Source organism: Mesoplodon bidens (assembly GCF_964165515.1).
Source record: "Mesoplodon bidens genome assembly, chromosome: 12".
NCBI classification, from domain to species: domain Eukaryota; kingdom Metazoa; phylum Chordata; class Mammalia; order Artiodactyla; family Ziphiidae; genus Mesoplodon; species Mesoplodon bidens.
In genome coordinates, this window is record NC_138168.1 from 40,420,405 (window position 1) to 40,435,780 (window position 15,376).

The window sequence follows — 15,376 nt, forward strand, 5'->3', positions numbered from 1 at the left end:
CCATTTCATTAAAACTCTTCGTATACATAGTTTTTAATGACTGTAATTAATTATACCATAATTTATTTAACTATTTCCCTAGTGGTAGATGGGTGAAATGTTTTGGCTGTAATTTTTGCTAAGTAGCAAAAACAGCTTTATACATAAAAATGTATCTGTTCTTGTGACTGCTTGCTTAGGGTGGATCACCTGACAGTGACCCAAGGGAATAACTTTATAGGTTTTGATGACACTAAAGAACCGTTTTCTAAGAGGTTTGTGCAAATTTGCAGTTTCTTTTTTTTTTTTGCGGTACGCAGGCCTCTCACTGTTGTGGCCTCGCCCGTTGTGGAGCACAGGCTCCGGACGCACAGGCTGAGCGGCCATGGCTCACGGGCCCAGCCACTCCGCGGCATGTGGGATTTTCCCAGACCGAGGCACGAACCCGCGTCCCCTGCATCGGCAGGCGGACTGTCAACCACTGTGCCACCAGGGAAGCCCTGCAGTTTCTTTTGACCAGTTTTATGATGGGAGAATCAATATATATCTTAAATTTAAAATAAAATTATCAATATCATTATCAACACAAATATATCAACAGCACATATGCACATAAAAACTAAATCTCCCATTTTAAAAAGTTATTCATTTGCAATTTTAAAATTTCATCAGAATGATTTGGGGCACCTGAATAATAGCCCAAAATATAAAAAGTTTAAGGTTCTTTAGGTAATATTGCGTAGCAAATATTGAAGACATGTAAAATCTTATTACTTAAAGGAGACAGGGTAACATAATGGAAGGACTGACTGGGAAGCTGGAGGACCTGAATTATAGTCCTGGTTTGACCACTTTTTCCTAGTTTTTTTTTTTTTTTTTTTTTTTTTTTTTTTTGCGGTATGCGGGCCTCTCACTGTTGTGGCCTCTCCCGTTGCGGAGCACAGGCTCCGGATGCGCAGGCCCAGCGGCCATGGCTCACGGGCCCAGCCGCTCCGCGGCATATGGGATCCTCCCAGACCGGGGCACGAACCCGTATCCCCTGCATCGGCAGGCGGACTCTCAACCACTGCGCCACCAGGGAGGCCCTTTCCTAGTCTTAATTTGGGATGAGTCATTTAACTTCTGCAAGGCCTCAGTTTCTTTGTTTATCAAGTGTTGGACTAGGTGATCTCCCTTGGTCTGTTCCACCTCCAAAACTCTGTCTTCAAAGTCATAATTAGCTTTTGCTTTTTACAGGGTGTGGTTTTATCTTTTCACTCAGCACTCTGCTCCTCCTGCTGTACTCCCTACCTGACTCAGAGGTAACAGCCACAGGAGTCCTACAAGCTACCTTCTAGCTACCCTTGTACCACCTTCTTTGACCCTTCCTTGTCATTTGTCATATATTTCAGGCACCATGAGCTTCTCTTCATTCTCCCTCCACCTGCTGAATCTCCCTCTCCTCTGTGCCTTTTACCTGGATACCATACACACTCACACTCAGAGAAATCCTTCTCATCTTCCCAAAACCAGCTCCAAAGTTGTCTCTTCAGTGGACCCTGGTCTGCCTTTCTGCTGAGCCCATCATGCTGTCCATTTCTCCCTGGCATTGGGTGCACACCTGCATCACAGCATCTGATCTGTCCTATGTGACCGCCCATCTGTTTCTCTCCAGCCCCCAAAAGAGTGTCTTTCTCAAGGATGGGGACTGCATTTGTCAATTTCTGTCTGACATATTACAGGTGCTCAAAAATGCACCTGAATAAATGAATCACCAGGGACATAATCATACAGAGAGTAATCTGTCAAGGATCACTGGCTAAAATAGTAAATTCGATTGTTTTAGTATTTTGATGTGGATTAATTTAACGTGCTTCATCAGGGTTAACAGAGCAACCCCCCCCCAATTTTACTTGAACTATTTTGTCTGGGTAACTGTTTTTGTTCCCAGTGTTGCTTTACTTGCTGCAGCAAGTAAATGCCTATTCAAATAATGATAGTTAAAATTATAGAGTACTTACAATGTGCCAGGCACCACTGTAAGTCAAATTTCACACACACTCACCCTCACCAAATTCTTACAACCCCAGGAGGTGGTATTTTTACCCTTATTTGACACGTGGGGAAACTGAGGTATAGAAAGTTTATTGACCCAGGTACGCAGTTAACAAGTATGTAAATCCTCTGAAACCCCCAATACAAAGTCCATCTGATGCAAGTTATAGAAAAGTTACATAAAATCTCAGTTAGGTATCTTACCTATAGTTAACATCCCCCTAAGAAGTATCATATGAAGGTGAAGAGTAGTTGGAATAACCAACCCAATTGCAAAAAAAATATTTGCTACATGAAAAACTAGATGATGTATCTCTTTCCAGTTTTCACAAGTGGTCTCATTGGAAGGCACAGGTAGGATAGTTTCTAACTCAGGTGTAAAACCTATTGCAGTTGATTCTGCCAATGGGCTGGACTTGGTATAATTCATCTTGAAAATTCCTATAAAAACAAATAAACAAAAGGACAATCAAAAAATGACAGCTGTATCTTATCACCCCTATGGGTGTTATACCAAAATTTTTTCTGTGAACTAAATGTTGGTAAATAGACTTCTCTGGTGGTTATGAATTAGACAGAGCTACGTTCAAATCCCAGCTCTGTCACATATTAAATGTATCTATTTCCTTATCTGTTAAATGACGATAATACTTCATTGACTTTATGAGGAAATGAAATATGTAAAATACTTAGCATAGTGTACAACTATTCTCTGATATATATATATATATATATATATATATATATATATATATCTCACTCCATATATCTATATGTTTGTATCTAAACATACTTGGAGGGGGAGAGAGAAATGAGGGAATTAACTAGTCTAAAAGACAATCACCAATGTTCATAAACCATAGCTATTACAGTTATTTAGTATAGCTTTCTATCATTCTCCCACTAGCGACACTGAATCCAAACACAGGAAAAATAACTAGAAAAACCGATTTTTTAAATACCTTCAAAAAATTAACACCTTACTATTTACTATTTGAAGGCTTAGGATATTTGGAAGGCTTTAATTTCATACTGTTGTTAAATCACTAGAGCATACATATATACATTCTAAATTATCATATATGACATAATAAATATATTACTATAATCATTTATATGTACAGAGAGACTGTTAACATTTACTCCTTTAACTGTCTAAAGATTTACTTTCCCATAAAAATTCTAGTTGGTAGCATCTCACAAATTGAAAAATAGTAAACTTTCAGGTTCCTTATATGGAAGAGGGGTCATGAGTATACATTTGACTATTTAATATTAGAATCTGTAGCAAATACATTTCAAAGAATATACATTTTACACATGCTTACATAAACCTTAACACAAAATGGCACTATTTCCTTACTATATGACCTGTCCTCTCTGGTACTTAAAAATCTCTTTCTATTGTTAATTATACAAATTGATCCCTGGCAAAAACTATGTAGATTTACAGAATATGTGAATTGTTCTGTTTCGGGCAAAGAATTCCCAATGGGGACCCAAAATATGTTTAAATTTAATTTAGAAATATGATTTTCTTTCCAAATAAGGTCACACAATAAGCCATACTTTTCCATTTTTTTCTTTTCATCCATCACACTAAAATGAAGGCTTTAGGTGGTAGAATCAATTGGTATCAGGTTGGGCATTTTGAAAGGATGTTAATAAATAAATGTGAAAGAATTCCACATCTCTTAAGATGATAGAAAACTATACATGCCTAAATTTACAAACTGTGAATGAAATGATCAAGTCAATTAAAGATCTCTTCCCATAATTCTAGAACAGTTCATACATACGAGAAATAGTTGACTTAGATATTGATTTGCTGCAAAAAGAAATCATTAAAATTCAACTACTTTCCAAATTTTTTTTTTATTGAAGTACAGGTGATGTACAATATTATACAAGTTACAGGTGTATGATATGGTGATTCACAATTTTTAAAGGTTACACTCCATTTATAATTATTATAAACTATTGGCTATATTCCCTGTGTTGTACAATATATACTTATAGCTTATTTCTTACATAATAGGTTGTACCCCTTAATCCTCGACCTTCCAAATGTTTGGCTCAATAAAAATACAAACCTATTAGGATGGGGGGAGGAATCATTATTTTAATAACTCAATTTATACAAAGTTTGCTTTCAAGAACCAAATCAGAATTAATCTCATAAGCTTTTCAGGAGGGAAAATGATATTAAATGTCCTCTATCACTCATGATGTCAATATCAGCTTATGCATTAGTATTACATAAGCTAAAAATAACTGCCATTTCTACTGCACTTTAGAATGTGTTTTCATTCCCATTGTCCCATTTGTTCCCCTAACTAACCTAAGTTCTCTACGAGACAGGGACAAAGTCATATTCACCTAAGTATATCCAAAGCCTTGCCTCTGTAGAGAATGCCAGAGGTGAAAGCCATATGGAAGGTACACAAAAATGACAGACATTTTTAGAAATTACTTTTCTGTTTCCCCAAACCTCAGTAGTAAAGATAGGAGAGCGCCAAGCCTGCCTGAGGCTGGGAGAGTCAGGTTGTAAACTACAAGCACCAGGAAGCCACATAAGCCAGGGAAAGTCACTTCTGCTCCTTGGGTTGGCTTCTTCCTAGGAATTGAGACAACTGGACTAGATGGTCTTTGAAACCCCTTCAAGTTTTAATAGCCTGTGGCTCTAACAGATATTTATATAGTCAGTTAAGTAATACATATTCCCCCTCACATCCACATTGATTACACCTGTACTGCCAACTAATTCACTGTAATTCAATTTCAGGCTTTTAAAATTTCTCCAACTGGCACTAAAAGTACCAATTTCTGGCCAAGAGAAATGATAGGAAAACTATGATCTACTAACCCAAGAACCAAGGACACGGTAATAAGAATTTTTAAAAGGTGAGATAATCCTACAACATATTTTGATGCACCACACCTTGTTAAATATATATGTATAGTCCATATATTTGTTTAATTTTCTATATTCAATATATATTGTATAGTAATTAACATATATTATACATAATTTATTTTATTTGTATGTTTATCTATATGTCTATTATTTATCTAGGTATACTTATCTATATGTCTATTTTGAAATACCAGTAACCTACTGTCAATTAATATGGATCAGATCTTGCCAATAAATATGGAAACCTCTTGCCAAAGGTTTCAGCTTCCTTTGACCACTACTTAATAGATTTATGTGGCTTGCACTGAACTATCCTTATACAGAGAATGAATGAGTCTAACGAGGAAGGTTAGACTGGTAAATTGGTAAACGTTCAGGTTAATTTTGACTAAATCAAGAGAAATTTTCTTTTTCCTCTGAGTCTGATTTCTTAAATTACCTGTTCTAGTTAAGGCTTGTTTATCTATTGCTTTTCAGGTAGGTGTGAGCAGGGCTAAATAGCTAAATGGTGAAACTAACACTAACCCTTCACCAAACTACGCCAATGAAGAAGATAACAGCAGTGAGCAAAAGTCGTGCTCATAGACTAGCGCAGTTCATTCCGTGATTCTAACTGAACCTTCGTTTATCTTCGGAATGACAAGGGCACTATGTTGCTAAGAGTCTTTTCGTACTTATTCTTGCTCCAAAGCCAGCAGTTTCTGAGACTTATCTGGCCAACAACACGTTTCCCAAAGCCTCGGAAACGAGGGCGCAGGTGGATCTCGGTTTCCCCAGCCATCTGCTCTCCCCAGACGCCCAGCTCACCTCGCTCCTTAAAGAGGGAAGGTCTGTGTCAACTGGTCTTGATCCGAGGCTCTCGGGCCACGACGGGTGTGCAGTGAGCGCCCTGACCCACCTCGTATTCGCAGCGCCAGGCCAGAGCGCGCGACCCGGTAAGCCCGGCTGCGCGCTGCCTCCGCGTGGGACCCAGAGGCCCTACAGGGGGCGAGGAGGAGCCGTAGTGGGTTCGCGGGCCCGGAACCCTGGGAGCCTCTCGGGGAGGGGAGAGGCCGAGCTCACCTAGAGCTTGCGGGCAGCAGAGCGCGGGAACCGGCACCCGATAGGGCCCAAGCGCCCGAGGACGCTGGCGCTGCCAGACCCGAGTGGCGGCAGTTGACATCCGAGGGTCTGTGACCGCGACGCCCAGACCCGGGGTGAAGGGCGGCTTCCAAGGACAGGGAACCCCGCGAGGGCGCGGCCAGCGAGGAGAGGGCGGGGTTCCCAGCGGCCGGGGAACCGAAAAGAGGCAGCCGCCGCCCGGGAGGGCAAAGTTGCTCCCAGTTGAGCAGGGATCCAACTTTCGCTTCCCGATTTAGCCGCGGGAGCTCGAGGCTACAAATAGCCTGGCGCGTTGTGGGAGCCCGCGGCCGCTGCGCCTCCCGCTCCTTACCTGGCTCGTCCCTGGCGCGGAGCCCGGGCGGTACTGGCCAAAGTTTGGGGCGGCAGTGGCGGGGCGCAGGGGACACGGACGCGAAGGCTCGACGGGAGCCCGACACGAAAGCCTCGGCTGATCGGCGGGTCGGGAGGCTGCTCGGCCGGTGCCGGGTCCCCGCGCCCGCAGCGGCTTTGACTAAAATAGGCATCACTGCAGCTGCGGCCGGGGCTGGGGCCGCACAGCGCACGCGCCCAGCGTCCCGGCGCCCCCCGGCGGGCGGAGTCCCGGGCCTCAGCCAGGACTCCCCGCCCCACGGCTCCAAGTCCGCCGCGGCGTCTGCACAAGCGTGGTCCCGTTTGAAGCACCCGCTTCTTTCTTTCCTGGTTTCCTCTCTACTTCTCGGTTCTGTCCTAGTTTGGGCACGAGTGGGGGGCGGGCAACAACTTGGGGCCAGCGGCGTTGGCCGCTCAGCCTCATGGGGATAACTCGAGTAGTCGGGTCCCAGGAGGGAGAGAAATCAGAAGGAGAAATGAAAACTAGAATCATTTCCCCACAAAGTCGAACGACCCACTCTCATAACTCCTTTCTGGGACAGTTGCCCGCATCTCAGCACAAGCCGGAAGAACCGGGAGAGAGCGCAACTCGGCGTCTGAACCTGGCGGTGGAGGCTGGCGGTTTGGTCCACACCGACGCGCGACTGCGCCCTCGGGGACCCGGCGAGGGGCCAGAGCAAGCCCGCCCTGCTGCTGCGGGGGCCACGCGGGAGAGACCTTCGACACGAGCCGCGGTTTTGTTTCCATGGAAGAAGGTACTTATCTGAAATTTGCATTCCCGTGGCGGTCCCTGGCCCTCCACTCTAGGCGAAGCTCCACCCGGAGGTTGCCACGTGAATTTGGCAGATTTGGGACCCTGACTTGAAAAACGAGATATGAAAGTACGCTCCAGTCAGTCTTTACTGTTTATAGAGCACAACTCTTGGGTAAGAAATGCAGGGCAATTTAATGAAGAGTTGGTATGGGGAAGGAGTTGGAGGACAAAAGAGGAAGGTTAGGTGGGCATTCACAGTTTCCACCGAAGTGTCCTATTGACGGATAAAATTTGTGCCCGTTATTAGAGTGTGAGGTCGTTCATGCGTGCCAAACATGAGCCAAAGACCACAGGTACTTTATAAAGTGAGGACCTGGGTGTGCACACTCGCCAGGCCTCTCCTGTTGCAGAAGCAGTGCAGCATCTTCTTCAGGAATATGGGCCATAGTGTTGCACAGACCAGGTTTGAATCCTGCCTCTGCCACCAGCCAGCTGTGTGACCTTGGGGAAGTTACTTAGCTTTTCTGTGCCTCAGTTTCCTCTTTTGTACCTTGGGGGTGATGATGGTGATGATGATTGCACCTGCTTCTCATAGGATTGTTTTGTGGACTAAATGATTTAATATACATAGAAGGCTTACAATGGTACCAAGTAAGTTCTATGCGTGTATGAATATATATTCTACTTGTAGAGTTCCTTCTCTAACATCTTTGAAATTTGCTGTATCTATCCAAGATTTATTTTCAAGGCTACTTCTTCAGAGTCTGTTTCTTTTTAGATGCTCTGCCAGCCATTTTGGTAGCTGCCACTACATACATTTTAAGGTGTAGGTTTAATAGTAAATGTGCACAAAGATTTTGCATGGATATTTATTGGAGAATGGCTTGTAGTAATGAACACTGGAAATAATGTGTAATCATAGGGGACGAAGTAAATTATAGGACATCCAAATAATCTTGTTCTAAGCAGCCATTAAAAATAATTTATAGAAAGATATTAGAGATATAATAATGTCTGCTAATTATACAGAACAGAGGTCAGCAAACTGGCCCAGAGGCCCAGCCTACTACTGATTTTTGCACAGCTCATGAGCTAAAGCGGTTTTTACATTTTTTAAATAGTTGAAATCATCAAAAGAAGAGTAGTATTTCATGACGTGAAAATTATTTGAAATTCAAATTCAGTTTCCATAAAGGCAGCATTGCGGAGTTGTGATAGAAACTATATGACCCTGCAGAGCCTAAAATATTTACTATCTGGTTCTTTACTGAAAAAATTTACAGCTCTTTGATATAGAGTGTACTTTGTGCCAGGCACTGTGATAAGTGGTTAAATGTATTAAGCCACTGAATCCTCATGATAGAAGTAGTTACTATTATTATCTCCATTTTGTAGACGGGAAACTGAGGTAATAGCGAGGTCGAGTAGCCTACCCAGGGTCACACAACTAGCGAGAATCTGAGCCAGGATGTGAACCAGACAGTCTAGCTCTACAGCTTATGCTCCCGTCCACTACCTGTACAGTTTCTGCCACCTTCTGTCACTGCCTACACTGCCTCCCGTAAAAAGATGTTAAGTAGAAAAAGGCAGGTTACAAGAATGCGGAGAACATTACAAACCATCGGTGCTGTTAAGCAGTAAAATGCTTACATTCCTTACTTCAGAGTGCTGAAGTTGTAAGTGATTTTTCTTTTTTTTTTTTGCGGTACGCGGGCCTCTCACTGTTGTGGCCTCTCCCGTTGCGGAGCACAGGCTCTGGACGCGCAGGCGCAGCGGCCATGGCTCACAGGCCTAGCCGCTCCGCGGCATGTGGGATCCTCCCGGACCCGGGGCACGAACCCGTGTCCCCTGCATCAGCAGGCGGACTCTCAACCACTGCGCCACCAGGGAAGCCCGATTTTTCTTTTTTTCCTCCTTCTTCCCCTCCCTCTCTCTCCCCCTCCTTTCTTCTCTCCCGTTTCTCCTCTCTCCCTCTTCATCTTCCAACTTCTCCGCCCCTTCCTGCATCTTCTTCTGTGAAATTTTCTATGATGATTATATGTTACTTTTATAAAAATTTAAACACATGTTTACTAAAATAATAGAGCCCAGGTTCTGGCTTTTGCAGACTGGGATGCCAGACTCCTGTTACGGAGTCAGCTGTTACTGGACATACTCCTTACCTAACAGGATCAGATGCCTGTAAGGCGTTTAGATCATATCAAGATTGCATACTTTTTTGAAAAGAATACTAGATGCGATATCATAAGACTTGAGTGCTGGCCTTGGATAGTCTGTTTGCTCGGAGTTTGTGTTCCACAGAAAGAGGAGACTGAACTAAATCCGTGCCCCCTCACTGTAACCCTTCTAAGGATTAAAAGCATAATTTTATGTTTGAATTTCTTATCATTGATATATGAATATCAGCTCTATAAAATTCAAAATAAGAATTCTAGACACAGAAACTTGGGTTTGGGAGTGCCCTAGGCTCCCTGGTCTCCTCCTGCTGGGCTTGGAAAGATCAGATTGAAAGACTCAGCGCTATTTGAAAATGAATATGATGCAAGGAGGTAACGTGCATAGAAGTGTAGAATGAAAAGGGTACGAGGCATAAATAACAGAACACAGGGCAGCCTGTCTCCTCTGCAAAAGCTCTAGCTAGTACAGCTTAGATTGACATAAACAATTATTTCTACCTTTATTTCTCTATGGGCGTCCTAGTCTGCTTTTATCATTTGGACAAAACCTTGATAAGATTTCAAAGTTCATATAGAACAAGTTTGTGAAAATAAAACATGACCTGAGGGAGTCACTGGTTTTAAAAGTATGTCGCATTACTGGGGCTTCCCTGGTGGCGCAGTGGTTGAGAGTCCGCCTGCCGATGCAGGGGACACGGGTTCGTGTCCGGGTCCGGGAAGATCCCACGTGCCGCGGAGCGGCTGGGCCTGTGAGCCATGGCCGCTGAGCCTGCGCTCCGCAATGGGAGAGGCCACAACAGTGAGAGGCCCGCGTACCGCAAAAAAAAAAAAAAAAAAAGTATGTTGCTTCCTTATCTCTGTCTGCCCATGGTTTACATCAGTGTAGACTTTCTTTCAAATGTTACTCCGAACTGCACAGAGGCCATAGCTGCTTCTGGTATGGTCTCATGGCAGACAGCTGTGATCAACTCTTATACAATGATTTGATTAGATTCTTTCTGTACCTAAGTTCATCTCGTTAAATGTTACATTAACTTTTTCATTGACCAGTTTGACAACGAGACTCATTGACTGTTTTTAAATTTCTCTGCTTTTTTAAAAAAAATTAATAGGCTTGGTTTTGGTTTTGTTAGAGCAGTTTTACGTTCACAGATGATTGAGCAGATAGTAGAGAAAGCTCCTATAGAGCCTCTTTCTCCCCTGCTTACAGTTTCCCCAATTATTAACATCTTGCATTAGTGTGATACATTTGTCACAACTGAAGAACCCATATTGTTACATTATTATTAACAAGGGTCTCCATTAGGGTTCATCTTTGTGTTGTACAGTCCTATGGGTTTTGCCAAATGTATTTGTCATGTGTCCACCTGTGACATAATAAATATAATTCTTGGTCTCTTCTCCTGTTCCTGACCCAGAGTTCCTAAAACCCTTGTAGCAATTTCTTGAGTGACTGGGGTGCGAGGACCATCTTTTGTTCTAATATTTAGTCTTTGATCCCCAATTCCTGACACAGGGCTCTTAAAATCTTCATAATTTCCTGAGTGATGGGGGCGATAAGAGAGTCTTACACAGAGCTTCCTAAATCCCTTGGAAATGCCTGGGTGATAGGAGTGTGTTTTGTTCTAAGGAGATGACCCTGTGTGGGCTCCTGGATAGCTTCAGGATGGGGTCTGGTCACCAGAGAGACCAAGCCATGACTAGAAGCTTGGAGCTTTCACCCCCAACCCTCCATTCTCTGGGGAGGGGAAAGAGGCTGGAGATTGAGTTAATAATCAACCATGCTGATGAGATGAGGCCTCTCAAAAAATCCGTAAACCAAGGGGTTTGGAAAGCTTCCAGGTTGGCGAATATATCCACGTGCTCGGAGGGTGGCACACCCCAACTCCACAGGGACAGAAGCTTCTGCACCTAGGAAGCTTCTGGACCTTGCCCTATGTACCTCTTCATCTGGCTGTTCGTATGTATCCTTTATTATAACCTTTATAATACACTGGTAAACGTGTTCCCCTGAGTTCTGTGAGTTGTTATAGCAGGTTATCAAAGCAGAGGACAGAGTTGTGGGAACCCTGATTTATAGGCAAGTTGGACTGAAGGGTGAACTTGGGGGCCCATTACTTATGATTGGCATTAGAAGTGGGGGGGTGGTCTTCTGTCACTGAGACCTTAACCTGCGAGGTCTACACTAACTCTGGGTAGTTAGTATCAGAATTGAGTTGTGGGACACCCATGTGGTGTCTGGGGAGTTGGAGAATTGGTTGGTGTGGGAAAACCCCACACACATTTGGTGTATGAAGAGTAGAGGAAACAGAGTTTTGTTTTGTTTTTGTTTTTGTTTTAAGTAATGGCATGTACCCACCATTACAGTATCATAGCTAATAGTTTCACTGCCCCCAAATCCCCTGTGCTCTGATTCATCCCTCTCCTCCCTCGCTTCCCTAACCTCTGGTAACCACTGATTTTTTTTTTTACTGTCTCCATAGTTTTGCCTTTTCCAGAATGTCATATAGTTAGCATCATATAGAATACTGACCTTTCAGACTGGCTTCTTTCGCTAAGCAATTTGCATTTAAGGTTTCTCTGTGTCTTTTTGTGTCTTGATAGCTCATCTTTTAATCACTGAATAGTATTCCATAGTATGAATGTATTGTACCACAGTATGTTTATCCATTCACCATTTTACAAACATCTTGGTTTCTTACAGTTTTGACAATTATTAATAAAGCTGCTATAAACCTTGGCGGGCAGGTTTTTGTGTGGACGTGTTTTCAACTCATTTGGGTAAATAAATACCAGGGAGTGCAATTGCTAGATTGTATGGTAAAGCTGTGTTATCTTTGTAAGAAACTGCCGAACTGTCTTCCAAAGTGGCTGTACCATTTTCCGTTCCCACCAGCAATGTGTGAGAATCCCTGTTCCTCTGCATTCTTGCTAGCATTTGGTATAATCAGGTTTTTTTTTAATCTTAGCCTTTCTAATAGCTGTATTTTTTGTTTCTTAGACTGACTCGGTTAATTTGTTCAAAAGAACTGGTTATGCATTGAACAGGTGTTTTATATCTTGGCTAAATTAAAAACAGGAAATAAAGCAAAGGGGTATAATCTCTCATATTATTGTTGTTGCATTCCAAAGGCCCACAGTCTAAAAAATGGTTAAAACAATGTCTAAATATTTCTAATACTAAATTCAGGGAGGAGCTCCCTAAAAAGTTGGATTATATTTGATTCATTGAACAATGAGCTTTTACCCAAAAGGTTCAACCCTTAAAAGAAACAAAACCTAACCAAAAAAGTGACCCAGTACTTTAAGAAGACAGTGAATTATAAAGGTAGTCGAAAGAGTCGGGGATTTGGAATCATCAGCTGGATTTGAACCGTGGTTTTACCTTTAATAAACTGGGTGAATTCAAATCATTGATTAAACTTTTCTGAGCCTCAAGTGCTTGTCTGTAAAACTGTGAAAATAATTCGTAGTTGAAAGGATTGTTTTGACCTTTAGAAACTATGTTTTAAAAAATGTCTGGCATCCAGCTTTCGGTAGCTTAATTATACATCTTTTTACCCTCCTTATAGCACTCTGCAATGGTACACAATCAATAAAAATTATTAGAATTCCCATCACCAAAATTCCCTAATCTGATGAAATAGTTGAAGTATTCTATGAACACATGAAGTAAAGATGTAGTTTCATCTTCTATGTATTTGCCTGTTTTAAATAGCTAGAACACAGCATACATAAGACAGAGATTTCAAACAAAATTTGTAGATTGCAAGACTTTGGCTCATGCTAAAATATCCAGTGGTTTGGGATTTCCCTGGAGTAGCGAGAAATGAGATATTGGCTTCAAAAACAAATTCATAAAATATGCAATAGTATAGATTCTAGAAACTGAGCACTTGACAGAACTAAGTTACAGTAATTCACTGTCTGGGAATGGACAGAAATGTGCACACAGTGACTATAGTCAGAAACTAGAACCCTGATACTCCCTGTTTATTCTTCCTTGCGTAACGTTGCTTCTAAAACAGAAGAGTTGCATTTGTGAATTATTTGTTTTAAATATTAAAATAACAAAGGCCATATATGAAGCATTTAATAAGATTTCCTAATCTTTCAGAAAGTAATTTCCAAAAGAAGGAATTTATTATAAGTAACTAAGTATAACAGAATCATGATTTTTTTAAGAAGTGTGAAAAGAGGATCAGAGAAGTAGCTCCAATTCACAATCATTTCCCAAAGAAGCCTCAAGGCCGGGCCCAGGTTGGATTCTTAAAACAAAAATGGATCTCAGGGCCAGGCAGATCCCCCAGGAAGAGCAGGTTCAAAAGTTTGGCACCAACTACTGTAAAGACTTCTCTTGTGTTTTGTTCTTTCCCTTTGGGGAATTTCTAGAAATTCACAGACCCTTGAAGCCTGTCTTATGAATCCCACGTTAAGCACCTCTACTTCTAGAGAAGAGAAATGCTACAACCCTGAGGATGACGCTTTTAAAGGTACCGGGTTTTTTTAGTGTATAAGTAACTCCTTTATATGAATAATTAATTTAGTGATTAGAAAGGAGAAGTTGTTAATGATAGAAAAATAACTTTTGGCAATTCTTAATAACATGTAGTCTGAATGTATAGACAAGATTTTTATTGAAAGTGAAGCCAGGGGAATGACTTTAATCTGTATCTGATGAAAGCAAAACTTTCTATCATAGAGTTTCTACTGGGAAGTATCATTCTGTTGTGTAATTAATTCTCAAAAAAAGCTGGTTTTGGAGGCCAACAATAGCCAGCCCAGTAATTGACATTGGCTAGAAACAAAAACCCGAAGCAATGCATTATAAAGATGGAAAAATAAAATAAAGTTGGGAATATGGTGCTGCCATCCGGCATTAATTGATGTGCAAAAGCACTCAGAGTTCCCAGGAGAAAAGAATTATTTACATGCAAATTTTTATTATTACGACTACTTAAATTATTATAATAAATTCATGAAAATAAGGCACCTCGCTAGCTAAATGCATATATAAAACCTAATAAAATATTTAGAGCTACATACCAGCAGCTTTATCATTTGGCATAAAAAGTGGTAAACAAGATGACATATTTCTTTAGTGCAAGATCAAACATATTTGGTAAAATTTAGGACCACATAAAATGATGACAATGATGTTTGGTTTGAAAACTGCAGAGACCCTCACACACTTTCATAGGAGAAAAAAAGGTCATGATTTGAAAAGATATAGATTTTACAGTCATTGAGTCGCTTTAGCGTTTGGGAGGAATAGAACTACCTTGGTTAGCACATTTTCCGACAGAACACCATTTTGGTTTATATGCCATATACAAAATTATTCGTATGCAGTTTTACTGTGTACTACAACTTAGGGATTTCTTAATATTTTTTACATCAACTACACCACGTTAAATTATCCAAAGAGAAGTGTAATGAATATAAACTCAGAAAATGGCGTCTAAGAGCACAGAGCATTCCAACGTGAGTCAGGAAATCTTGCAGATGATGTCATATGACTGTTTAATGAATAAATAAAATTTCTAATACCTAGAAAATTGATGTTGAGTAGGAAAAAATCTAGTAGAAAATATTACTATTAATGACCATTATAAGATGCCATATGATGAAATCATTACAATGCCTTGGTATTTATTACTTACATAATTAATGGGTTAACATGTTGGCATGTGATTCCCACGTGTTTTAAAGGGATATTACAGAAGTGGATTCCCCAAAGCAGTTTGTCTCTATCTCTATTACGGCTTTATTACTTGCTACCTTTTACATATTTATGGAAAAGCCTTACTTCTCCTTCTAGGTTGTAAGTTTATGGTGGGTAGGAAGTGTGTCTGGTTTAACTTTCATGTCTCCATGGTACCTAACATGTGATTCACATATATTTGGGACTCAGTAAATATTAGTTGATGGAATACTTGCATTTGCTTTTAAGTATTGTCTTCTGATAGAAGACATCTTCTGATGGTGTTTTACAACTTAAATTATTATGAATGGTGGATATAACAGTAGAAATATATACCACCA

The 15,376-nt window shown here is 41.2% G+C and overlaps 2 protein-coding genes across 3 annotated transcripts in view; one reads left to right on the forward strand and one right to left on the reverse strand.

Annotated features, from left to right (window-relative positions):
• The window catches only part of POPDC1 (popeye domain cAMP effector 1), a 30,787-nt gene extending 24,215 nt beyond the window's left edge, over window positions 1–6,572 (reverse strand). The window contains exons 1-3 of one of the 2 annotated variants that reach the window (XM_081251116.1): window positions 6,363–6,451; window positions 5,738–5,908; window positions 2,218–2,454 (exon numbers count right to left, since the gene is read on the reverse strand). In XM_081251116.1, coding sequence (XP_081107242.1) covers window positions 2,218–2,443 — 226 coding nt within the window. In that variant the 5' untranslated portion in view covers window positions 2,444–2,454; window positions 5,738–5,908; window positions 6,363–6,451. Of the gene's footprint in view, window positions 1–2,217; window positions 2,455–5,737; window positions 5,909–6,362 lie in introns of both variants that reach the window. The other variant, XM_081251115.1, reaches the window with a different exon arrangement.
• Window positions 6,573–6,582: 10 nt separating this feature from the next.
• LOC308626269 (uncharacterized protein) overlaps window positions 6,583–15,376 on the forward strand; it is a 72,786-nt gene continuing 63,992 nt past the window's right edge. The window contains exons 1-2 of the mRNA XM_081251118.1: window positions 6,583–7,155; window positions 13,724–13,824. Of these exons, the coding sequence (XP_081107244.1) occupies window positions 6,823–7,155; window positions 13,724–13,741 (351 nt within the window). The 5' untranslated portion in view covers window positions 6,583–6,822 and the 3' untranslated portion in view covers window positions 13,742–13,824. The remainder of the gene's footprint in view (window positions 7,156–13,723; window positions 13,825–15,376) is intronic.